This window comes from Pseudopodoces humilis, chromosome 7 (assembly GCF_049639895.1).
Source record: "Pseudopodoces humilis isolate 2021_Gansu_Grassland_sample_001 chromosome 7, ASM4963989v1, whole genome shotgun sequence".
Classification (NCBI taxonomy): domain Eukaryota; kingdom Metazoa; phylum Chordata; class Aves; order Passeriformes; family Paridae; genus Pseudopodoces; species Pseudopodoces humilis.
This window is the reverse complement of record NC_142206.1, coordinates 22,352,079-22,380,031: the sequence shown is the minus strand read 5'-3', so window position 1 is coordinate 22,380,031 and position 27,953 is coordinate 22,352,079. Positions and strand designations below refer to the sequence as shown.

At 36.6% G+C, this 27,953-nt stretch overlaps 1 protein-coding gene across 5 annotated transcripts in view; it reads right to left on the bottom strand.

Moving 5' to 3' along the window:
* Positions 1-27,953, bottom strand: part of EXT2 (exostosin glycosyltransferase 2) — a 75,305-nt gene that overhangs the window by 30,265 nt on the left and 17,087 nt on the right. For all 5 annotated transcript variants that reach the window (XM_088057903.1, XM_005522408.3, XM_014252095.2 and 2 more), the window contains 3 exons: positions 27,815-27,908; positions 9,648-9,779; positions 52-241 (listed from right to left, as the gene is read on the bottom strand). In XM_088057903.1, the coding sequence (XP_087914029.1) occupies positions 52-241; positions 9,648-9,779; positions 27,815-27,908 (416 nt within the window). The remainder of the gene's footprint in view (positions 1-51; positions 242-9,647; positions 9,780-27,814; positions 27,909-27,953) is intronic.

Below are 27,953 nucleotides of genomic sequence, written 5' to 3'. Positions count from 1 at the left end.
ATGCTATGCCCGGTTTCACCTTCCTCCACCACCCCTCCCATGGGTTTTTACCTTCTGGTGGATTCTTATTCTGGTTGTTCCAGACTACCAACAATTTGGATAGACTAGGCACTTTAGACACCTCAGTGATAACTCGGAAAAGGCTCTCCACTCGGTCATAGGTCAGAACTACAGCTGTGAAACCTTGGGACTGAGGTGGGATCAGTGGAAGGAAGAGTGGGTTATTCACACTGCTCCATTTCTGTAAAGGAAAACAAGAAAACAGCAAAATAATTTGATTAATGTGAATTATCACAGTAGGGAAAAATTCATATAGCCAGACCCTAACCATGAGATTTGTAATTTGCTCAGATCAGGCAGGCTCACTCTCCAATTCTGACTTCAGCAATTTCTCAAAACCTTTATTCCAATCAATCTCTTTCTTATTTCAGTTTTCACTTTTGCCTAGCTGTAATGTTGCAACCAAACAGGGGTTAAGGTAAAAGCTAAAGTGGAAGAGGCAGGTGGATTTGTGGAGAAGGAAAACCAAGGTGAATTGACCCCAGCTAGCATGGTTCAATTCTCATTTACTAATCATCATTATTTCAAGACATTTATATTTATAGTCAGGACTCAATGAACAAAGAGAAACTTAATCAGCACTACAATTTCAGAGTGAAAAAGTGTTAGTGACAACAAAACCAAAGGAACAAAGCCATAAACTTGGCATAAAATGTGCACCCAAGCAAAAAGGGAAAAAGCAAGTATGAAGAGAAGCAATGTACTAGCTTCCACAGTTTATTCAATGGTGGAAAAAACGCACCTATTACATTAAAAAAAAAATTTAAAAGAAATGAGATTCAAAGATGAGTTTCAGAGTTATCTGCTCCTTGTGAATTTTAACTAGGGCATCCCTTTTAAGATTTTAAAGGTCTTACTTCAATACACAACATAGGGAAGCCAGCCCAGATGGCAAAAGACAAGACAGGCAACTAAATTCCCACTGAATGTGCCAACCCCTTTTGGAGCTGACAACATGGGGGAGGAAGCAGTAAAGGGACCATTTGACAAGAATGAAAATACCAGCATTTTAGTCTCAAATTTTCCGTTCCAACTGACTTTCCAAGCAGGGGTCGGACAGAGAAGCAAAAGGAAAAACTAAAACCTTTGGGACAAGGTGAAAAGGGGAGTTGGGAAAACAGAAACTGAGTGACGCTGTTTTGCAAGGAAGTCTTGAATCCTAGCCTGTAAAAACTATGAATGCTCGTAAGAGGTTAGCAACTGCCAGCAGTTTACAGAAATACTGTGAAATTCTCCAGCTAAACTCATACCATAAGCCTGCTTGTACCAGGAGTAAAACAAGTTTTACAGACTCAGAGTTACAAGGTCATATCTGTAGGAAGAAAATTTTCCAATTTTCTGTTTCCCTATTTAGTCTCTGGTTATCTTTATACAACCAACAATCACGTTCCCAGTGTTTAATGGTTAGACATCTCTAACTAGAATGACTTCAAGGATGAGGAGAACAAAGAGCCTATTTACTGAAAGACATCATAACATTTGGACCATTTTGTTAAAGGAGAAAAAAATATGATGTGAATACGATTTCCTTCTATGAACAGATCAAAACTGAAGAGGGGATAAATATGTGAGGCAGAAAAGTTAAGAACAGCATTGGCACACTCTTTTGTCCAGGATGGTCTAAGAGTATGATCCAGGCAAGGACCTGTCAGTAGGAGTAATACGTTTTAGTAGACTTCCTGAAATAGTTGGAAAGACAGACTGGCCTTCAGCTACACACACTTTATCAGGTCTGGTAAAAGCAGCATTCATCTTAAACTGTTTGTGAGGATCCTAATGGAAAACGCAAAGTTCTACTTTTTACCCAAGAGGAATAATAGGATAATGTAGGAACAGTAACGGTACAATATGGAACTTTGGCTCATAAAAGCGACATGGCTACCTGTGAAAGCACACTCAGTAACTCAGAAAATATACATCCATTACTTCAGCAACTGATATGTGCAGAGAAAAATATGCTTTCAGATTACTGCATTTTCTAAAATGAAAGCTTTTGTACATACTTTGCTAGTTGTACAAGATGACTAGTGGCAGATGGGGACAGCCCTCTGATTTTGCTGTAGTTTCAATAATTCCTACAGCAAATCACAATCTAAATGTTACCAGAGCATAATCCACCTCATTAAAGCTTTACTACAGACTTGTTTCCACACAACCCCCACCCCAAGACTGCTATTATCCGAATGACCCTGGTAATGTCAAGCAGCTTCTCAACACAACTCTCAGAAACCTCTTTTCATTAATACTTGAAACAGAGGTTTAACATCATAATCAGAGTGCCAAGAAAATATTATATTTCTGTCCTACAAGAAGAAATAACTAGCAGAGCCATCTGCAGACAATGTTCTATTTATTACTTATGGGTGAGAATTGCTACCTCCCATTTGAAGTTTTTCTAAAAATGTTTTCTCTCTGTCCACAACACTCCCTAACAAATTGCTTGCTATAATATCTTTTGAAAAGGATTATTCCTTTTCCATAATCTAAGACTATATTAGGTACTTACAGAAAGAAATAGATCATGCAATATGTGTACAAGCACATGCATATGTACCTAAAATCCTGAATTTCTCTTATAAACTTAAATTTTAGGTATATTCCTTAAATCCCAACTTCTACTACTTTCAGAAAGGCATGAAAATTCTCCCCTGCTGGTCAAAACTTAGGAAAAATAAGGCAACTTTTAAGGAGGTTTTGCTTCTGCAACTACTAAAAGATGATGGTAAGAGGGAAAAGCCTGTAGACACACACTAATGGATGGGAGAACCATGCCTCTCATTTGAGAAAAACATTTCAAAAAGGCAATTAAGCATCTCTCAAGTGCCATTAAGAGCCAACCCCCTGCTGCCTGCCTGAAGAGTGTGTCTACAGTCTGAGACCTATTGACCCCACTTTCTGCAGGAAATCAGGCAAATTCAAGCCTCCATAATTTGCTAAAGTCTTCCAGATTTCTGCTTGGGAAAAGCAAACCATACAGGCAATTAATACAACAGCAACCTAATTAAATCTCCATTATGGCAGCAAAGCATGAAATGGCTAATGACATAGGGATGGGTTCTCCCAGTCACTGCTCAAGCAACCAAGTGATGAAGGCACATTTGCTCCATTCCCATCTTTATTAACATTCTTGACGGAAATACACAGGAACTTTCACTCTCAGAGATGAGAGCAAACAGCAACAGTAGATTGATCATCCATCACCTCTCTTTGACAAAGTGCTGACACTCAGCTATGCATAAGACAACCCTTCACTATCACCCTCCCAGCTAATATCATTAGAAGAGCCAGGATAATTAATCCAAGATTAATAGGTTACTTGCTGTGAATCATTTTTATGGGCAAAATGGATCAAATTGAAATGTTAGCTTCCTAAGAGTAATTTCATGTCATTTAAGTCTCACAGTCTCAGTTATCTGACAGCTCTTTGCAGTTAATATGAAAATCCAAAGTACTGGAGTGTGAGTGACAGTGAGAACTTGGGAATAGCCTGAAGCTGGAAGACAGAAGTCAGGAATGATTATGTATGTATAAAAGGATTCAGACTGCTGCAGCTGTCCTGTGCATGCTTTCTACAAGTGTGCATGTGTAATAATGCCTTAGAAACAAGGCACCTTCCTTTACTGTAGCTCGATCAAATAGTGTCCTCCCTCTTGGTCATTAAAAACAACCTGATACTACTTTAGGAAAAATAAATACATTAAGGATGTATCAAGGGAGCTGAATTCTCATGATGTGGAGGCTTCAGGCTGAACTTGATGAGGTGTCTTCAGCTTAGCAGGGAAGTTTGTAACAGACCTTTCTTAGCAGGGTATGGAAGGGAGCTAGGTGGGAGCTTCACAACATCAATGAACACAAATGGACAATCTTAATATTTAAATTCTATAGAGCATCAAAGATATTGGTAAAGCATCAGAGATAACAAAGACTCGGTCCTATCTCAAAACTTCTTAACTGGTTGTTCACCCTTTAAAGCGACTTGAAGAAAGGTAAAATAGACATGTTAGAAACATCATCAGAGATAAACAACTCTGTGTAAGATATTCCATATTAAAGAAGAAACGAGAACTTCCCAGCTATCATTTAGTGGGAAAACTCTACAGCACTTAAGAATAAAAATACACTCCTCCCATGAACTTTCCCACTTGTGTATTTTATTTTCAACACCTAGCCTGCTTGTTGTAAACTACATATTAGTGAAACCACATAGTCTGAACAACAATTCACTGTCTTTTAAAAGCACAGAGGTAAGGACAGCAGTGTGTTGAACTTAGTAGCTGATCAGTCCTATACATCTAAGCAAAACAGAGATATATCCCCTGCCACTGTGGTTAAGGCTTTTTCAGCTGGGTTGTTCTTAAAATCAATCTAACCTCAACATGGTTTCAATTATGAATTACCAGACCAAAAAAAGCCTTGATTTATTCTATTTTTCTCCAATTATTTATGGTAAGTTTCTATTCAATACTTTGAGAAAGTATTTCATCATGCTTCCCATCCTCAAGTGGTCACAGGGCAAACCCAAAGGAAATAACCCTCCCTACTTGTCCAGAGCCAACCAAAGTGCTTTCACCCAACAGAATTACAAATGAAGTTGCAGTGGCCATCATTTCATGTTTTAATGGCGATCATAAACTCTCCTTACAAAAATATTAGCTACAAGACAGACAGGAACTTCTATCTACTGTAGAATAATCCACTGTAACAAAAGTATCCTAACTTCTGGTTAGGTAAATTAAAGAACCAACTGTTAAACCATGTTTTACATTCACATAAAAATACCAATGTTCACATCTGAATACATGTGGGATATGCAACCAATCCATAATACCAACACCAAAAAGCAAATCAATAAACTGAAAATTGTTTAATATAAAAAAGAATATCTATCTTCTATCATAATAAATAAAGCAATATTTGATCCAGCAGATTAAAACTATCACAGAAGTAGCTGGAAAATACAGCAGAAACAGAAATCTAATACTGTTCAATGGAAAAAATATCAGATATGCACTGCCCAGAAAAGTGTTAGCTTGTTCTCATTTAGAGGTAGATAAAAAAGTGTATGTTAATATTTGCTTAATGCTTTGGAGATGATAAATGGTACTAGGAGGGAAGCACAGTTGTAACAGTAGCATTATCTGTAGACTGAGGACTATGAAATATTAGTCAAAGAGGTTAGGAATAGTTTAATTTTTTAACAAGTGTCAAGTGCCTAGTAATTGACAGGACCTACAAAGTATTCTGAAAATTAACATCCTAATTAGGCTTTGCTAAATCAGTGGCATTCTGGGCACTAAGATAATTCTGCTATTTTAGTTTATACCAAATGATGGTGCTGTTTTCTGCCTCACTGGAAGAAATGAAATCTGGTATGTTTATTGTTCGCATACTGATATTCTCAAGTGATTATTAAACTCTGCTCTGTATCATCCAAGGTCAGAGCTCAAAAGCAGCCCCTGACAAAAAAATCATCTAATGTTTCATAGGTCTACATTATAAACAGGCTTGAAGGAATTTCAACAAAAGCAGCTGAAGAATTCTGAAAAAAACGTGTCTTACTCATTTTTCAGAAACCCACATATATTAGTGAGGTATAAGGCAAAGAGAAGAATTTAAGCAATCTACAACGAAGCATAAGTGAGGAAGCAATTTACCTCTATTAGAGCATAACAAAGTACTTAACTGAAGGTAACAGATCACATCTCAAGCCCAAGTCATTATTTCTAATCCAGCCCAAATTGGTAACCATCAAAACACACACCGTAGAATCATTCATTTTCTGGCTTACTTGGACGTAACTGATTGCCTCTGCCTAGTGGATAATGGTTGGGCCAAAAAATACAAAAGGCATTAAACTCCCATGCTTGCAACAAAAGGCTCTCTGAGACATAAAGGGCTCAAGTAGCCCAGCAATGAATTTCGGGTCCAAAACTATCATTTGCTCCTCTTCATTAAGGGGAGGAAATATGTCACAGTGCATTTTTATTCAAAGTATTATTCCATAACATATTAGCATATTATATGCTACTAGTCTTCCATTTTGCAATAGGACAGTGAATAAGTAGAAAAAATAATCCACTTTACAATGTTTTTTTTGCTTGAGACAGGCCAACAGTTTTCAGTCAGCCCATAACACATAAAAATGCTTGGATCACTTCCCCTGCGCAATATACTAAGTATGGAATTAACTGTATATGCATTTATCTTCTGCATACGTTATACTCCCCCCTGGAAAAACACCCTCCTGTACCACTGCTGGATCGACACTCTGGTGAAGATACTCATGCAACAGTCTTACTAATATTTTGAGCCAATATAAGTCTAACTAATGCCAAGAAAAGCAGCCCTCAAGCCGCCCAGTCCCTCCCTTGCACGCCCCCACCCCCCCTTTCTTTTTTCTCTTGCCTGGTAAGTTTTATATAGGGAACATTATTTTGGCTAATTCACCACAAGTGAAATAGAATTATCAGAAAAAAGATTGCACATGAAAGAGGAAACTGTTGCCCAACTCTAGAAGAGTGCAGGACTGCTTCTTTGGGCAGCAGTACCTACTGTAGTAGGTTTAAAGTGTTTGGGAAAATAAAACTCAACACAAGATGGGCTGATGTTTCTTCGTGTTGAGACTTGAGAAATATCTTAGGAACAGGAATAAAGCTTATCCATGTGCAGATCCAGCCACGAGTATGCCTTACTGATTTTAAGTGAGTATCATTTTCATGCTGACATGTACAAGGTAACAGCCATCCCCTCAGATGGGGGGATACAAAAATCCATGCAATCAATGCAATTCTGCAGTAAAAACAATGTAATCATTATTATGCTTGCAGATATCTCTTAATTCCTATTTTGAAGTATCCAAGCTCAAAGAAAAGCAGAGAAGTCTATCAATCCTACTTTGCAATTCACATCAAACTTGGGGCAGCCTTTTGTGAAAGATGCAGCTTTCTCAGCTTTTTCCTTATATGTGCTGCTTTTACAAACTAACTTAATTGAACATTTGAGACCTCTAAAAATCTCTTTTATCTAGCATACTTACATGCTGCCATCTGCTAACTGTTTGCTGACTCAGAATCTATTCTACTATACTACAATCAAAATACTAAATGGCATAACTATATAAAAACATAGAAAAATAGACTGAAATCAGATGATTAATCTAATTCTGGAAGCAAACACATGAAGCTACAATACTTCAACAAAATGCTAAGTATATTGTGCATCTTGGAGAGTTACGAACCATTCTAATCATCAAAGTAGAAATAATAGTTTTACTGCTTTGTCTAAGAAGTCTGAAGAAGTTGTAACAATTGAGCAGCACAACAATTAGTAAACAGGGCGTTTTATCAAACTTCTTCTGTTACTTCTCAGGATTCTAGTGACCTACTAAGCAAAATTAACCCCTGTAAGCACACACAAATAAACCCCCACCCCAAACCAAGGAGGCAGGCACGTAAGCAACCATGGCCAAGAGTTCTTTCTAAGTATCCTTCTCTGCACAATGATCTTGCACAGCAAGCTCTTCTTTCTGTTAGATAGGTGAATTTGTCCAAGTAAGTAAATTCACAAATCCCTTAAAGCAGGCATTTTCCTATAGAGATATTCCATAGGCAAATCTGTGCTCTCGTTTTCAAAACTTTACTACTCAGAGCACAGGGATCTGAGCTCTATGAACAGCCTTGTACTGATTAAAGAAATTTCTGGCTAATTTCATTAAGCCCTTGAAACAGTGATTGCACCTCTGCACTTCTTGTTAAGGTGCCTACAGCTTCTACATACTCTTTCTGCACCTTTGTGCTTCTATCAAAACCACATAACAGGAACAAAAGCATACAGAAGAGCACTGCACTTAATCTCTACTGACCACAACACCACATGGAACAACAAGCAAAGCTAAAGGAACTGTCTGCTAAGTTGGCTGAGTCTGAAGGTAGAACACATATGGCAAGTTCTGGAGGTTAGTTCTGGCCAGAAACATAAGAATTTCTGACAATTACACTTTTCACTGTGGTATTAATATTAACTCACAGGTGCTTATTTTAACAATTAGCTATATCCTAGCCCTGAGACTGACCTGAAATAATTTTCTTTAAAAGCTTCAGTCATGGAGTTTATTTAGAGAAGAATATAGAAATTTCCTTGTAAACAAAAAGGACATTAGTTACTTTGCCTTCTTATCAAATTTAGAGGATACAGTTGCCATTTTCTGCTACATCAAATGTACATAAGTAAGTCCTTCCAACCATAATGTTTCATACAGGCTGACTAGAAATGGTAACAGTGCTATGAGTGGATATAAGGCAGGAGCTAGATGAGACACAGACTCAAGTGGATTATTACTGCCCAACAAGCAGACAACTTTGAAACTCTGACTAGTGCATTTATTTAAAAAAAAAAATAAATAGAAGAGAATCCAGGAGATGTTTTTAGGTTCCCATTAAAGACTGAGTAATCCTTAAAGCATTTTCTTCAATTCATTGTGTTTAAAGGTGCTTTGTTCTGCTACCATAATTGTAAAGGTGTTAAGATATTCTGATTCCCTTCTTGTGGAGTACACACCTGTGCAGATTAATTTCTTCCTTAAATACTGACCAGGGCCACATTTCCTCTCCAGATTATTGATGCCTTTGACTAGGCCATGGAAACACAATTTCTGAAGCACAGCAATGAGCTTCTAACTCTTCATCAGCAACTGTTGACACTCCATTGGTCTGAAGAATTTAAAGTAAAACACACTTCACTTCTATCCAGTACTCCTACACAGCTTTCTTTCTCTAAACTATCATAAAGCAAGATAGTTAACAAGTTTGGTTTTATTAGTAAAATAAAACTATTTTTTATATTTTGACACCAAGAAAATTAACTGATTATGAGTGAAAATCATCTACAGGCTTTTATATAGTAAAAAATCAGAACCAGCTGCTTGGTGCAGGAGGTTAATTAATACTGCACTGTTTTTTCTCAACAGAAGTGAGTTCAACCAGTGAAACTTTAAATTAAACCAAAAACAGGCAAAAAAAAAACCCAAAAAAAAACCCAGTATAACTTTGATCATCAGTTTCTGTATAAGAGAAATTGTTAAGAAAGAACATGGAGAAAATTGTAGGCATAAGAATAATTAGCTGCTTCGACAGAATTATAGGAAAGATTCCTGCAGATTTTTCAAGATTTTCAGCATTTCCACTGTTTTCTCTGCAGTCATACAGACTGTGTCCAAATATATACAGTGCTCCAAAATCTCACTGAATTAAATAGAAATAAAGAAAAGAGTGTGTATATGTGTGTATGTGCATGCATCAAGGAAAAATAAATAAGTAAATAAATAAATAAATAAATAAGGAAGCAATTTAATGTGTGCAATAGCAAAAGTTAAAAGTTCTCATCTTAGTGCCAGGACATGAAACAAACTGCTAGTTATTTTGCCAGTTGTCATAAAATATATTAGCTTCATTTGTGTGAGATACCAGCACAACACACACAAACTCAGACACAGAATTATTATCAAGTTTCATAGCACACACCTTTTATGTGAGAAAATAAAAAACAAAACCACAATTTGTTCCATGAGTAAATCAAACGAATTTACTTACCACAGCTGGGGGATCATTCCATTCTTCATAAGAAATGGCAGCATATGGGTAAATTCTATCATTGATAATCTGAAGAGTAGCGAGAGCAATTGCTTTCATCGATCGAAAATATGCTTCCCAGAACCACCTTGCCTGTAAACAGAAAAAAATTCACTTTCACATTGCATAGATCCAGTGCTTAATAATCAATTTGAGCTTGCCATGCAAAAATGCACAATCTGTTCCATGCAGTCTACACGTCAGGTGGAAATTAAATTAGGAGGCATGTTTATTGTAGATAGCGTATTTCTGTAAAGCCTGAAGGCTTCAAACTCAACTCCACCCCTTAAAAGGACTCACAGCCAATAAAAAGAAGCAGCAGCATTGTTTTGCAAGTGATTAAACAGAATGAAAATATTCGAAGGAATCATGTATTTTCACACTTTTATCATATGTTTTCCTCCTGAAAAATGTCAGAAGCAGTTTGACCATAGAACAAAATTAATCCACAGTGCAGTTAAATAGTCAAATAAAAGCATTCTGCCTGAAAGGCATAACTTAGAAGTAATTTTTAACATCAATATTAGAGACACTTGATCAGATACAGAATTTCAGTAGTCATGAACCCTACCAGACTAATAGTTTCCCATGTCTTCCAAGAAACTTAATATTATTTATACAAGTAAATGATTACGATTTTCACATAAAGTACATATACATGCCAATTTATTATAATCGTTAATCTAGGCTAATTTCTAGTACAGTGTAAAACTGCTGAAATGAAGCATGAGATTGTTATACACAGGTGCTCTGAATTTCACAGATGAGTTGTTCTAAAACCAAGGTCCTGTATAAGTTTTCATCTTGTCCCAGTTTCTGTGTAAGACAGAAATGACAGAAGAAAAGCAGGGGTTTGGAAATGAAAATGCTGACTTGCTGTTAAGAGATACAAAAATACTTTTTCAATCCCTAGAACTATAAAATGATCCTGTAGGTCCTCATCCAACCCAGAAGGAAACATGCTTAACCAAACCATTTAGTTAAGAGTTCTGGCCCAAAATACACAATTTTTTTCAACCTTACTTTTCTTCAGGAAACTGTAGCACCTTGAGCTCTCCAGAAACTAATTTCATTTGCAATCTCCCTATGGTTAATTACAAACTATAAGAGTATGTGTTTGCATCTAGGAGGTCAAGCAATTAAAAAAAATGCATTTTTTTCATTAATTGGAACCTTTAGCTTTCAGAGTCAGAACACAGCTGAAGACAATACATAAATTTGGGCAAGTTTTCTCTTGCTACAGATTTCTTAAACAGAAAAAAGGCTCCACAAACAAGCCAGTTTTAATAACATGCTATGAAAATATTAAATATTATTTACCTTACTTAGCTACTGTATTATTTACCTTATTTAATTACTGAAGGAATATCAAGTTTCTGGAGGTACAGATCTTAGGATGAACCAAAAACAACTCTTGTTTATCTGTTGTTAACAAATGTCAACAGATCTTACTCTGTAGGTCAGTACTTTTTAACAGAAGACACACAGTGATTCCTGCATATACACTTCCTTTTAGAGATTCCTGGACTAAATAACAGTATAGAGGAAAGATTATAAGCACAAACTTGCACATATCCGTGCTTTTGCTACTCTGTACTTTACTCCAAGTGTAAGCAATGGTGGTTAGAACTACAGACTTGAGGCTGAACCACCAGCCCTAAAACTCTATTCTGTGACTAAAAATAAAAAAAAAAAACCAAACAACTGCAAAACAGATTCTGCAGAATATTTCTGTAAATATTTAAGATGAAAAAAATCCATGTTACAATTTAAAAAGCAAACAAGGAAAGAGATTAGTGCTCTCTGAAGCACTACATTTACTGTGCAAACAGCCATAACTCTGACTATTTCAGGCTATTTTAAAATTTTACTACACATACTGATGGGTGTGTCCAAAATAACACTACTCTGGAGCTTGTCGTCCAGAGAGAGTGCAAAGCAACTTCAGTTTAGAATGGAATCACTTCCCTCTCCTTATTTCTCTTCCTGATAGGACTTAACAGCTGGATAACAGGCTGATTACCAAGAACACGGAACAAAATTACTACCACATTCAAGTGTAAAAGCAGAAGAATTATATAAAGGGGTAAGAAAAAGTAAAGAGACAGTAAATATAGCAAACACCACATGCTAAGCAAAAGCATTAGTGTTTCTTTCCCCATGTCCTATCCCTTAAGAAAAATATATTATCAATCATCAAACTATCTAAAAAGAAAACCAGAAGCAGATTAAGAATTAAAATGGACCAGAACAGCTAACTTCTCTGTTCAAGTATGCTAAATAAAAAGGATTCCAAATTTTATTCTCATGATTGACAACAGTTTAGAATAACTGTTGTAAGCAGCACTAAGTAAGAAGAAACTATTTTGTATAGCCTTTTAACATATAACTTTATAAGCAATTAAGTAACTATTAACAGTGTGAAATACAGGATTATGTATTCCATTGTTATTAAATGACAGCATTCCCATAGTGTCCTAAGATTTTTTTATTAATACCTTAATATCTATTATTATCATAAAAATTAAAGACAGCTTTCTTCCTTCAGCAAAACTAGGATGAATCTGATCTAGCTCCTCTTTGCTTAAAGAATGCTTGTAATGTCAGGGAAGATTACACCTTTATACCAGAAGCAAATCTGGAGAAGAGGGCAGAGGGAATTTATGTTTTATAGACTAATATTTATGTAATTAATTTTTTGAAAAGAGCCATAAAATGTTCCCACAGTTGGTTGTAATATTTTTGGAGTTGTGTTTCTTTAAGGCAGAACTCAAAACCTTCTAAGGGGATTTGAAGTCCCCAAACAGATGTTTCAGGGTCTCATTACTTCCTCCCCACCTTGTTTGCTTTTATAAAGCAGAACTGATTAACATGGCTTGCGAGTGTCTGCTGCTCCACATGCTGAGTTACTAAATATTTTGGGAAAGTTTTCTATTGGGAAGATGTATGTTGATTCCATTTGAAAAGTATTTTCGACTCTACTTGGTGAGGTTGAAAAGCTTATGTTGGAATGTAAGAAATAGAGAGGATAGAAATCCCTTGAACACATTTGTGATACAGGAGAGAGTAACAACCACAAAAGAAAAAGATTTCTTTTCCAGACTCCTCTGACAACTTTCTTATTACTTTTACATAGCTTTACTGAGCTCTCTGTTTCTCTTTCCCATATCTATGATTCCAGAAAACTCAAGAGTAACTTTAATACACTAAGCAATGTTTTTAAGGTATGGTAATTGCAATACACTAATTAGAGCTACCTGAATGCCTTTTGGGATCTTGAAATAAACAATCCATAGGTCCAGACCTTGGCTTTCACATAGCATTGATTATACACAGACTACAACTATGATAAAAGTCAGACTTCTCCTTTCAACTTGAACTGAAATTAGCTTCTGGTACTCTAGAAGCCTGCTTGATGAGGTTTCCAGATTTTCCTAAAGAAACACACTATGTAGACCACAGACTTGTAGAGAAAGCTAGCTTTGTATACACCTAAATATTGCTTAGGCCATGGGCAACCTAGGTGGTTAACAGAGATCAAACATCTACTTTTTACAACTGCCAAGACATTACAGATCAACATACATTAACCTGTATGGCTTATGAGGAATTGAAAACAGAAAGAAGAAATATAATTTCTCTTCTCCTTCTAAATTTCTGGATAAACAGAAAATCTAGGATAGATCCACAACGAAAGACAGAAAAGCATTACTTTTGAAAACCGTTTCACCAGTACTTTGAAGAGTCAGATCTAGCATACTGTATGGCTCAACTGACAATAAGAAATACATTATATTATTGGGTTGCCCAGTGGGTTGGAAATGACTGGAAGTTCTCATTACACAATAGATTGCCCATGAAATTAACTGAACTTAATTTCTGCAGTAAATTTAACAAAGCCATGAAAACTTCATTATGGAAGCCAAAGACTGAAGGAACTGGAGACCTAATTCTCTCTTCTCGCCAAGCAGTGAGTTCTACAGACCAAGTTCACAAACATGGGCATGCCAGTAAGTAGTACTAAGTTGTTGCCTTTCCTTTCTTCCTTCCTCCTGCCCCACTTTCAATTGCCGCATCCTCATTAGATCAGCCATGAAAACCCATTTCTTTCTGTAAAGGCCAAAATTTCTTAAATTGGTAACACTACACTATGTTATCTCTACAAATAGACATGCACACCTTGAGAAAGACCAGCAGTATCTGTAAGACAGATGTTCCTTAAATCAAGTAAGCAATTATCCAACCCAAAAGTTCAATTCCACTTGTTTTCAGTTCCAGGATTTAGTTCAATTGGACTACAGAGAAACTAAACTGACAATATTCGGTACATACCAGCACATGCAAGAGTTTAGGAAGGGAGCATTTGCACTTATTTTCATACCAGACAACAGGCAGCAGCATGCAGCAACAGGGAAGCCTACTCATAGAAAGCAACATTTATTTGGGTAAGGTGTTATTTTCCTTAGAAATAAACACACTTGGGGGCCTAGCATCTCTTTATAAGCTTTTTACAAGCCAACATAGGATCAGATTACAGAGTTCACTCATATAATGTTTATAAGTTCTAGTGTTAATGCCACTAATGGTGCTCTGGTGTAGAGTGAAAGACAAGATCAATGTAAATCTTTCGATTGGTTTATGAAAAAAAGAAAACAACACTCGGCATAAAGCAAGGAAAGATCTACCTTCTGTAACATTTAGATCAAGGGGAAAACAATCCATGAAAGGAACTTTCTAGCCTTCTGTCTTTTCACAGCCAATGATTTGGCTGGAGTTCGTAAAAGTAGCAAGAGGGGAAAAAAAAGCAAAATTCGCAAAGGAGTAGTAAAATTTAACTGCCCATAAACCACCACTTTTCTCAACTTTTAGGTCAGGCGCCATGATGCTGTGAGATTCTGCCCCACTGCAGCAGTTCTATGTTTCCAAAATGCCTTGAAAGAGTTTACAAGGCCTTGAAATAAAACCTTTTTCACACTGCCTATGGTGACTCTACTTAAATGCTTTCCCTTCTTAATGACTCTCGGTGTTCCTCGTTTTTACTCCCAGCTGGGTCAGAGCAGTCTATCCAAGTAAAAAGAGTGTGGCCTACCTGCTGCAACAGCACTGGCTTGGAAACCTGGTGATCTTGCTTTTAATCCTGGTTCTGTTATTTATTTATAGATAAAGCTTTGGCATTTTTTAGATTTCTTGCTTCTACTTCAGCCTCTCACCAGTATGTGTAATATTGACCTCAAAGAGATGTTGTGAGACTTAACCATACTAAATCTTTCAAATTTTGGGATGGATCGACAAATAGAAAAATACCCAAATAATTTTATCTTGTCTTTTTATTTGTAAATAGAAACTTTAAACTAATAAAATATTTAGCTAAGTAACTCAAGTAACTGACTGTGGTAACTCTTTGCTAAAATGTGTACTTTCAACAGAGATACAAATGATATTACAGTAAATATCTACAGCTCAGCCGTGCATTTGACAATTCTGGACATGGAAGTGCACCCACAAAGACCTGCTAAAGTTGTGTGCCATACTGTAATATAATCAAATGTTTTCTAAGTTACTGAGACATAGCACGTTATTTCCCACTGAGTAAACTATGCAGATTGGTCCCAGGAAACCTCCCCTCCTACCAAACTTTTTCCATTGGGCAGTAGGATTAAATGGGCTACTGAGGTTCAAGATAAATTGAATTTTTATATGTTTGCCCTATACGTAAGACGTATATGAATATAGCTGATGTTATGTAATAGTCATATAGCAAACCTGAGCTTTCAAGAGCCCTACTGACCTCCCTGCAAAATGAAGAGGACTGAAGAGAAGTTACTCTTTTGGAGCAATATGCTTAAGAACAAGTTTCCCAGGATAAACTTTGGGTTCAGACTGAGGACCTTATAGCCCCAAGATCCCACATTTTTCTGCTTGTAAATTGCAATCTACACCCTCTTTCTGTACTGTTTTACTGTTCCTACATCTGCTTCCCTGTTCCAACAGCTTCCTTGCTGATCACACAAGCTACTTTTAGTATGCAGTTCTCCAACAAAGATGATACCAGCTTGTATCAGCTAAAAGCAGTGATACATTTATTTTTTTCACACAGGCTTGCAAGAAAACCTCAGATGACTTTATACTATTAAGAATTAAACAGTATTTGCTGTTTCTAGAAAACAGAATTTGGGATTAAAAAATTAATGTTTGATTGGTTTAGGACCCTTGGTGATATCACTCAATCACATTCAACACACCTAAGGCTGGCTGGCTTATTCTCTCTATAATCAGTGCAGAAAAAAATAGGGTTATTCAGACAGAAATTTAGACCTTTGGTACCTTAAAATACCTTCCAATAAATCCATTCTTCTCTAAGTAAGGGAGCATGAGAGGATAAAATAAATGACTAGCTGTAGGTCATGGTCCTTCTTCTGCTTAAAGCTCTGTTTTCAATAGTGACCTAAAGTAGTCTCATTTTTCCCAGAGGCATGAAGATCTGAAATGCAAATCTAGGCTACACAAATCTACACAAACGTAGGTTACATTTTTCAAAATCAACTCATGCATTTCAGCCTATGAATAACAGTAAGAGAGCCGTGCTCTGAAAAGTTCTCTCACTTTTGGGGTGCCAGTACAGTTACCTGAAACTGGAGGTAAACTCTTTAGAAATTGTAGTCTGAAACTAAAAATCGGTAAAAATTTCTTGTCCCCATACATGGACTATGTAGGAATTTTAAAAGCTAATCCATTAAATCAATTAAATACTGGAAAAATCATGCTAACTTGCCTGAAACTGAAAAGTTTTATGATTTTCATGTTTTACAGAATATCAGATTAAAAGCATCTTTCACATTGTACCTAAACTGGCTGTGTTGCATCTGTTTCTTACTGCAGACCTGTGCAAGAAAAGCAGTAGTGCAGGCAGTACATAAAGAGTACTCAGAGTATCAGGTTGTCACCTCTAAAGCTAAAAAATGGAGGTAAACAAGGAACTGAAGTTTGGGATGCCCATGATCATTTCAGATAAAGACCAATCCATAATTCAGCATCGGGGTTATCTGAACCTCAAACTAGAAGTTCCTTTGCAAGAGAAAAAAAAGGAACGCGCAGTAGAACAATGCAGGGCATACACTGTTGTTTCCAGTTAACTAATGTTTGCTTCTAACATAATCTGACATCATTCTTTTAATATTATTTCTGAACTTTCATTCCATGTTTCTGAGTTATGCACAATTAAGTAAAGCCCTGAAAATACTCAATTCATCTATTTAACTTACACAAATTATATGAGTGGCCTATAGAGGAATATTCCTTAATTACAAGACACTTCAACAGTATGAGCAAACAAAACAATAATTTGTATCATTATAGACAAATATTTTAAGAAAGAGATTCTAGACAGACATTTCACAGCGCTGGTTTTTATTGTAATTCATCTTCAAAAACAATCTCTTCAGAAGTGAAGCAGTAATTGGATTTAATCCTTTGGCTCAATATTCTCTGCTGCAGTAATTTCAATGATGGAACAAGCACATTTGCCTCCTTCAGATACAATAAAGTGAAAACTGAATCTTTCCATTATCCAAATTTCTTTTTTTCCTTTTTCTTTTTGAAGCTGCCAATTCATAAGGGGACAGAGGTCAGAGTTCAAAATGCTAATCTTACCCTTCAGATACCAGCCACTTGGGAATAACTCACTTCTACTCACTCTCAGTTTTATAGCTGGAGACTACTTGCTGACTCTTAGAAGAGTTAAAAGAAAATGTTAGTGCAAGCTCAGATATTAAAATTAAGCACTACAGCCTTCTCCTCTTTGGTGCTTTGAAAATAATCACATCAATTGTAGTAATCCATACATACAACACATATTCTGCATATATGAGAAAGGTTCCTAGAAGCTTATCTGTTAAAGTTAACATTTTCACTCTTGCTTCCACAATTTCACATAACTTTGGGAGTTTGAGGGTTTTGGCTTTTTTTTTTTTTTGTTTTAGGGGTGGTGGGTTTTGGAAGTTTTTTGTTTTGGAGTTTTTAAGGTTTTGATCTTCTCATCAAGAGCCTTCTTCTACTTAAATACATGACAGAAAATAAGGTATTTTCAATAAAGTTCTCATTTTCTCTCATTAAATGGCAACTTTTTATATAGTTTTGAAATCCTGCATTATCTTTACCCTTAAAATACAGATTTCTGCTATTCCTTGTCCTAGTGATAGCAACTTAATTCTAAAAATAGCAAGAACACAAGACTTGAATAGATAAAAATATCACTTAGCACTGGTGTTCTTCCCTCCCTCCATATATTTCTGCACCTCAAACTTGCTTCTTTGATTAATGAGCATGTCAACTTAGCAACTCTGTTGCAGAAGTCAACACTGCACCAGCCAGGAAACCTGACTTACTGTCCTGGCACCCTACAAATCCATGGTCAAAATATTTTTCAGTTATGGAGCCAAGAAACATATCAGCACTAGGAGCAGCAAGAAATCCACCCCATTCTCAGCTGTGGATGGGAATACTGTTGCAAAGTATGGAGAAAGAGCCAGCAAAGAAAGAAGCAGGATAAGAGGAAAAAACAAAACCAAAAAAAACCCACAACAAAACAAAACCCCAAAGTTTTCATGCAGCATTTACAGCTTTAAAATCATGGGATATAAAAAATAAATACCATTTTCTGAATTCCCTTTGCTCCCAAAGAGCTTTCAGTTTGTCTTCCTATTTACGAGCAAATGCCATGTGTTGACACCATAGAAATAACACAGCTGAAAAAGAGAAATAGATACTACTCTAGCTTCCAGATAAGCCATTATATCTACATAGCCATCAGTAATAATGTAAAGACACAAAAAATAGCAAACTCTCTTCCCTCCAGTGTCCAGGAGTTTGCATGGCTCTCTGATTACTCCAATTTCAGCAGGCCATTACTGTAAAAGAAGTGGCAGGCACACCTAACCTGGGGAGTAGTCAAAAATATTTGAACCTGTATCATCCTTATTATGATGTTTGTTCTCGACACACTCAACAAAAAAACAGATCAACAGTGAGCTAGAATTGTGCTATCACTCATTCAACAGCAGTCTGGAAAATAACAGAAAACAAATATATGTATGTGATTGCAGGGAGCATTCAACTACTGCATGACCAGAAGTTGGGGGGTGGGAAGATGTTTTATCCACATTTCTTGACAAGTGATGGACAGCTCCTGAAACTGAAAGCAATAGGTTTCTAGTCCTAGGGGTATTGCCTTCAAATATGTCTATGTTCTCAGGGTAGATCAGTTTTCCCTGCTGCAGGCATCCTGCTGAGAGGTGAGGTCCCTAGCAAAACACAGGACTCTGACTGCAAGTCTTTGAGGTGGCAGGAGCCAAGGGAGGTTCAAAGACAAGGCTGGCTGGTGGGCAGCACCTCTGAGTACTGCAGAGGTTAGAGGTTAGTAAAGCAGGAGCCACTGGCCAATAAAGCAGTGTTTGGAGAGCCCACCCTATAGATAAATTGGGGATCTGTTTACACCTTTCCCAGCTTTCTGAGTTACACACACTGATGCTTCCCACTGTGATCTTGTCCTGTGTCCACCAGCATCTCCCTTCCTTGGCAGCTGCCCTGCTCTCTGCTGGTTGGCTTTATAACATAGCTAAAGGATGCTTGGAAACTTTTAATCAGCATCCAGCATCAAAAATAAATAAATAAAAGCACAACTGCTTTTATTTGTGTCAACTGCTGCAATAAGATCTGGCTTGTTTGAGATTTCCCATGACTGCTGAATTAATGCTGGGAGAATAGAAGCTTAAATTCCCTTGATTAGAGAAGCTAAACACAAAGCAAGCCCAGTGCCAATCACACACATGAAAGGACAGTTTTTTTGAAGGAAGAAAAAAAAAAATCTAGGTAAGGTTACCACCATATTATAGCTGTCAAAAATCAGCACATACCTCAATTTCAGAGCTTAAGCTCTATACCAGGAAGAACTTGCCCTTTTGATGAAGGCATGTTTTGCTCGGTTTCCTGTAAGCTATACAGCTCTGTTTTATATAAGCACCAACATAATACACATACCCCCAATACACACAGTTCTCAACATTGGACAACTTTAACCACAGACATTACTGCCAGCATGGCTTGAATACAAATATATCTTACTGACTTCTCTGAGGATAAAAGCTGAAGAACTGGCAGTCATAAGGGTTTTTTTCCATATCCACTGGAAAAATTCCATTTAGGATATGGTGTTGCTTTTTTCCTCCGTATCTTAAAAATAACTGATCTTAGCATGAGCTATATAAAAATACCTCATCCTTCATGGCTCAAACTGCACATGGCTGTATGGCTATCTGATGAAATGGGTAAGGTGAATATTAACTGCTGGTTGTGATAATACTATGTGGTAGTAGTTTCATAATACAGTGAAACAGGATTGAAAATAAATGTACATTAAAAAAATCATTGATAGACATCAACAAGAGTTATTTACTTCTTCTTGGTAAACATCTGGAATAGCATGCTATTCTTTACCAGGATTCAAAGACAACTAATGCCAGGTGCCATTTTAATTAGTATTACAAATTGTTGCTAAGGAAAAAAATATATAAAATAAAAAATTAAAAAAAAAAAAAGGAAGAAGCCAAGCCCCAGATACAAATTACACCTTTTGAAAGCCAAGGGGCACTGCTATATATTCCTAAAACAGCCCACTATTCAGTTTGTAAAAAAGACACATAGTTTTCTACATTCAGGCATCTAAGAAACTATTCAATACATCTACATAATTTACAGACAAACATTAAAGGAAAAGCTGGCTAAATATTATCTGGCAGCAAATTGTTTCTATAGAAAATGTAAGACCCTTCTAATTTAAAAGCCAGATGTTCCTACTGTCTTGTAAGATAAATTTGATACAGTCATTAAAATATAATTTAGATTTCTAAATTACATCATTAGTATTATGATTTGACCTTGTACAAGTTACATATCTACTCATCAGCAAAATGGATACAAGATCAAGGTGTATTTACTACTCTATTTAATAAACCCACATGCAAATTACTACAGCAACGCAGTGTATTTATGCTATAAAGATAAATACTAAAGTTGCAATACTTTCAATAATTAAAGGGGGTAAACAAAGCAAGCAGATTGGATTAGGAATGTGGTGTGGTACAGACTATACAGCAGCAGAGGGAAAGAGTAACAAAGCAAGAGTGCAACACCAGGAGATATGCTTAATCATCCATTTGTCTGCAGCTAACTGCCTCATATGCATGACAATATTTTCAAATATTCTTTCTAAAAGTACATGCCTTTCCAATTTCTGTATCATCTCGTTTATCTGTAGTCTATCCAAGATGTACATAGCAACCTGTAAAGGGTAAGTACTAAAAATCCACTGTGCAACAAGATGCAGAATTTTAAAATCAAATCTTAAAACACAGACTCTTAAAATTGAATCTGAAAAACAAACAAAAAATTGTCTTAGAATAGCATAATTTTCCTCTTATACTTAAGTTTAACCATTTACTGTTTAGAAGCTGCCAATGTAGATACAAAAGAAGTCCAAATGTATCCTATAAAAATTATACATGGAGGCGCTGACTGGTCTCAAATGTCAGAGCTCTTTCTCAGAGATGCCACCAGGACAGTTTTCTTCATTCTGAAAAACAAGGCAGGACAGGCAAGAAGGAAAAAAAAAATCTAGGATAAGGATACTCTCTGCAACAACTGAAGGGAGAGGGGAGCAATCTAAGTCACATATATAAATGCCAAGGATTCTACAACTCCCATGGTGATCCTGGCAGTAAGCCAGGAAAAAGTTTTTTCTTTCCTTTGCTGTTTGCAGCAACAAATCTTTCCTCTGGGGGAGGGGTGAGAGGGCTGGAACTAACTTCACTGCATCTGATAAGATGGCAAATTGTCCAGGCCTGACATTTATGAGGGACCCAGAGCTTCACTGAAGCACTCTGGGAGGATTAAAGCAGGGTTAGGCTCTGCAGTCGCACTCCTTAAAACGCTACAAATGGCAGACAGATGAAAGTTCTCTTAAATTTGATAATGATGATTCTACAGAACCCAAAGACAGAAGCTGTCCCCTGTCAGGGAAAGAACTGCAGCTGTAAGTTTAATATTCTCATTAAAAGGACTTGTAAAAGCCTAAGTATGCTCAAAGAGCATCTAGTGTCCAGATATTGAAATGAATTTCTGTTTAATTGGTTAACAAGAACTAAATCCCAACTCTTTCATGTAAGCTGCACCACCCACAGGAAAACTCCACCACCCATTTGCTTTAACTCTATCCAAGACCATTTCACTGCAAGAATGGGATGTTTCACACGCTGGCAGTGATTGCCTGGAGCCAGCAGAAAGGCTCATATAGCTGTCAGCAAGCTGATAAGAGTTGAAATTACTCTACAGAGCCCTCTTTAAAGAAGAGCCAAAGAAGCACATTAAATGAAAGGGAGGAGGGTCAGAAAAGCCAGCCACTCATGTTGTTTTAACGTGGCACTAAAACAAGTCATTGATTTATGCTTGTGTCTTCAGCTCTGTTTGACCTGGAGTCTGAACTTCAGTTCAGGGCTAAGGCACATGGGATGTGCACAAGAAAAACCACAACAGCTTGTCCAGGTATTCCAACTGTGGGAACAAACATTGCAAACTACATGTTTTCTATCCACATTTTTTTACACTGAATTTACATCTTTTTTTAGCCTTTAATTTTCCACTCAGGCTAAAGACACCCAAAACTTTAATTAATGAAAAGCAAGAATTGTACGTGGCCACTATTTGAGAGGGTACCTTGTGGGGCTTCAGGAAGGTGAATTACACATTCATCCAAAGAAGGAAACTATACATCAATTTCAATAGTCTCCCACTGAAGTGTTTGGCAGCCAGTGAAGTCTAGATGCGTTTTAAAAACCACTGATTATCTGACAATGTTATTACGCGAGGCAATGTATTACTAAAATCTTTTGTAAACATGAGTCCTGAAGCTGCCAGGTCTGACCAAATGGCCCTCTGTTCCCATATTCTCCCTCTGACAACGCTCCACAGCAGGTACTTTAGGAACCCCCCTTCCACAGACACAGCAGGCATAAGCCACCACTTCCTCAAAGTACTTTCCAGCTTCCAGAAGTCTGCAATGCAGGAACTTTAAAGCCAGAGGGTATATCTTCGCATTCATCTCTGACAGATTTTCCTTCTCTGGATTTCTTCATTCTGCCTTTTATGTCAATAAAACCCCTTCACTCACACAAAATTATGAATCAGTGATTCTTACAGACTACCCCTTAGTTCTCTTTTTTTAGACCAGATTCCAAATAATATATGTACTGTGAGACATCAAATGAAATTGTATCAAACAACGTACAGTCACATCCATTCACTTTTTCATTATCTTCTTATTTTATAGTTCTATATTATATTCCTGCTTCATCACCAATCATTCATTTTCAGGATGAAGAGTGTTAGTCTATTTAATCAGTCCTCTCTTGAAACTTTTGATCACCTATGTTCAATTATACCATTTTCAAGATGGGAGAACCATAACTACAGACTGTATTCATGGTGCAGACATACAACAGATTTACATTGTGGCACAGTATTTTCCATCTTGTTCTCTACCTCTTTTCTAAAAATTCTTTGTATTTTTTTTAATGTAACTGACTTTGGAATTTATACTTTCGCATAACTATTTATTACAGCTCTTAATTCTTTTCCAAATGGTTGCAGCTAGTTGAGAGGCCAAAACTGCCTATGAAAAGGCTATTTTAAATTGCATATATACCCCTTTGTATACTGAATTTAATTTATCACTTTATCATTTGGCCATTTTGTACCTGAATTTCTCTGGCCTAAGGTGTGCCAGTTCCAAATAAAACCTTTCCCAAAACAGATAATTCATAATGGATAAATGCAAGTAGTTTTCCAAGACTGTTAGCTCAAGCTGCAAAGTTTCTCTTAAAAGGCCATGTTACTATGGGGAGCTTAACTCCTACAGAGGTACCTAACTGTATGGAATTTCTTATCTCCAACCTCTCCACTTCTCAGTAAGTTTGGTTTAAATTGGGCAGTAACAGAAATCCAAGAGAAATCAGTATGCACACTGTATGTGATCATACCCATGCTTCCCTAGAAAACCAGGATTAAAAGAATTCCCACACTTAAGAACACCAGCTCTTCATCCTTATGCCATCAGAGCACACAAAGTCATCCAGTCTTCCAGAACAGATATGAATTCAGAAGTTTTATTTCTGGGAGATGGGGAGTGTTACAAAGTCAAAAAGGAAGGGGCACACAAAGCCACCTTTTGAAAATAAACTCCTTACCAAAAATCTCTTCAGGGAGAAAGAATACCTAAATAAATGGAAGAATAAGTCTTCTATTCCCATTACATAGTATTTCCATATTCTGATTCTACATCTTAAGAGACCATCCATGCTAAAAGAGTTCTTAGCATATTGGTATTAAGTGAAAAATATTTTTACAAGATACCCATATGTTCACATAGACAGATTCACCTCACAAAGAGGGTGAAAAAAGCACAGTGGGTGAGATATAAGCTGAGAAAAACTTTCACACTAGTTAAAGACATTTATATATCAACTACAGTGCTGAAACACGTTTCCAGAGACTAACAGGCTTTCAGAGCAAAACCTCTGAAAAAAAACAACAGAACTGTTGCAAGGGAAACTATACAAGACATGAGAAAAGATGATACCAGCAGTTTTGCTTTTTTTCCTTTATCTATTTCACTCTGCAGGAGCAAGACAAAATTTCAAACGTTACTCTCTATCATACAGGCCCATGACATCCACTTCTTCCTCTCCACTTCTAGAAGTTTGCTATTACCTGGATGCTGGTTAGAGATGCAGATAAAATAAAAGCATAAGAATGCAGCATCAAGTCTGCAGCTAAGCTGGTTATCAACTTGCCTCTGGGCACTTCTGCCAGTGTTTCAGACTCCATATGGAACTATTTGTGAGAGGGGGATGGTTCAAGGAAGCTTCAAAGAAAATGAGAATGACAACATTACTGTAGAAAACAGACAAGACAGAATCCCAGAGATACGTAAGTTTCATCCAGACTGCTATTATTTTTAGCAGCTCAGTCAGAAGAGGCTCATTTTGATGGTCAAACTGTTGGCAGTTTATAAGAGCTATTCTATGAGAGAATCTGGTTTCCAGGGACACAGGCTGTACAAGCAGTAATGAAAACACCTACCAGTTTTTACAACTACGTAGACTAGACTACAAGCACAGAAACTATTCCCTTTTTGAGGGCACACAGGAAACTGGACTAGGAATTGCTGAGAGCAAACTGTACTGCAAGTTTGAATAACAAAAGCCTAAGTTAATATAGCTGATCTCCAGAGATCTCAATGCAATTCAGGTACAAATTAATTTTGATTTCTCACACTCAAGCTCTGCTCAAACCAATGAATCCCAGTTTATACCATGTACTGCCCGATGAAAAACTGAGCAAAATAAAATTGTGTTGTAGGAAATCACAGCTCAGGTCATACCAGCCACAGATCCTAGCAGATGATGTCTCCAAAACTAAAAGTCCTGTATTTTATCCTCTTCATGACAGTATTATGTGATGCCCATGATAGGTGTACAAACTGGAAGAAAACACTTTCAAATATGACTTCTTATGTAATATGTATGTTCTTATGTATATGTTCTTATGTATGAGTTCTTAAAAGTCTACAAGACTTCTTCTCTTCCCCAGCTCATGTATAGCTAGAAGTATCTCCAGAAACAAAGAAAAAAAATAAAAACACACATAGAGAAAATTTTACTCCTTAAAAGCAGACAACATATTTCAACTTGAAAATAATTATATACAGGTGTATGTAGGTGTACACTTATATGTTTATATCTACATTTTAACCTTGATGTATGATCTCCAGAGAATCTCCTGCAATAAAACACTGCAAGAAAGTACAAAGTAATCAACAAAGAAAACTGGCAAGCTAACATTTACAGTAATATTTGTTTAAATTTTGATGTTTTCAAAATAAGGATAAGAATTATATCATAAGACAACCACTGAAACCAATGCAGCTGGACAGCAATGCTCCACTCCCATGAAGGTTATCAGACCCAAAAAGTCTGATAGGTACGACAAATACATGCTTCAGCCAGGAGAAATTCAGAGCAAGGATTTGTACTATTTGCCTAGAAAAAGATGATCTCAACCATACATGTCAGGTTACTGGTAGTCCACACAGTATCAGTCATTAAATACTTTTCACCATGCTAGATGGCTAGAACACAGACCACCTATTGGCAAGGGAATTTCAGAGACACACAGGGATTTTGCCTTGTAAATAAGGCTGACAGGACATGAAATGTATGGATAACATGCTTAAGTATTACCAATACACAAACCAAAATAAATTCACGAAGATAAAAGACAGACCTTGTGATTTCATCCTGTTACTTTTACTTTCAAAACACACAATAAAAGCAACAAGATGTGAGAAGAAGCTTTAGAAAAACACATCACCCCTTCAGTCAAAAGAAGCACATTGTCCAATGATGTTCCGTGATGTTTTCAACCCAGTGACAATGGCCATCACAAAACATGTATAATCCAACAAAATTCACTCTGAACAGAAACTATATCTGTATTGTGAGCATTAAAATATCATCTTTTTGAAGTTAATTCTACAGAGTCACGGGTAATGTAGATAATGTATATATCATCCAAATTAAGGGTGTTATTATTGGTTTGTTTTTTTGTGAATGTTTAGGGGGTTTGCTCCTTTGTCTTTATTTTGTTAGCTTTTTTTACAGATGAGTAGCCTGCTTTCATACCTAAAAGTTACTGTTTAAGGTGTCCATAATGTCAAGTGCATTGTCCATAGCTGGAGAACACTATCCTGAAATATTTTATGCTATCAGTGAAATAGACAAGAAAATTATTGCACATTTTGACAGACTATTAATATCAGTTTTAAAGCTTTAGTAGGCAAAAATTCCTAGTGTTAACATCTCTAAACCAAAAATCACATCTCTAGGAGCTGTAACATCAAGGTTACTTTCTCACCTCCTGGTTTTGGCGGCACGTTGGTGCTGCCATCAGGCCCCATCAAAATGGTTCATTTGTATGAAGGCACTAAAGAGAAAGGAGACCCCTGATGGCTGCTGTGGTATTTGCAGACTCAGAACAGAATGAAGTGAAGCTGGCAACAGGATTCAGGTGTGATAGGTATTTATTTCTGAATTTGAGAGTCTATTTTCTCCCCATATATGAGTATTAATATACACTGTGCAACTTTTAGCGCTGCCTAGGTAGAAACAACTAGAGTGTTACAGACTATACTTTAAAAAAATATCTTGGGTCACTTTTTACAAGGACCACACAAAAGACAACTTTGTCATTAAGGTCGCGTACGGGAATTCAGACACATGACTTCACAATTGTTGTAGCAATTTGACCACAGAAATCCCATGCATCTTGAAAAGTCACCTGAGATCAGATAGTTAACTTTTTCCCTAAATACCTAGCTCTTACTTCCTCTGTCATTTCCCTGATGAGGAACTGAGGCAATGATCAGAGTACTGTCTCACCTTATAACAAAATACACTCAGGTACACTGAGATGTCAAGGATGAAATATCCTAGATACAAGTGAACATTACATGTTAATATCCTCTTTACTGGCCTGACAGCTTATGGTCTCAGCTCTTGCATTCATCAAATAAGAAAAATCTCTCAGAGGAATTGTCAATGTAGATAAAATATTAAAAATATTTTGGATTAATGCCCCCCTCACATTTTAAGTGATTAAAATTTTTCTACAAACCAAAGCTTCTTTTGAAATAAATACAGACTCCTGAATTTCTTTACTACAATTTAAATACCACGTAGAAAAACAAAACTAATACACGCCATGATTTCATCAGAAATGTGTTAAGACATGTCAGTAGGCAGTACACTTACATTCAAAGAGAGCTTCCATCCCACTGAAAAGTGATGGCAAATGCAGATGCTTAGCATAAAGAAAGAACAGGGTCAAATAATTAAAATATTAACAGAAGAGTACAGTGGATGTTTCTGCATTCCAACAGCTTTCAGAGCAAGGCAGGTGTATGAACTGACACTCCAACTGTAAAGCAAGGAAAATCATTTTAACATGCTCCATTGCTTTACCTGTCTTTGCATCTCTTCAATCTGTCGCTGGGGGATGCTTTGCAGAATACTGTACATTTCAGGCATCTTCTCTTCAGGGATGACAACAGAGGCCCTATAAGCAAAAAAAAGAAAACAAATGGCAAGGTGAGAAAAAAGA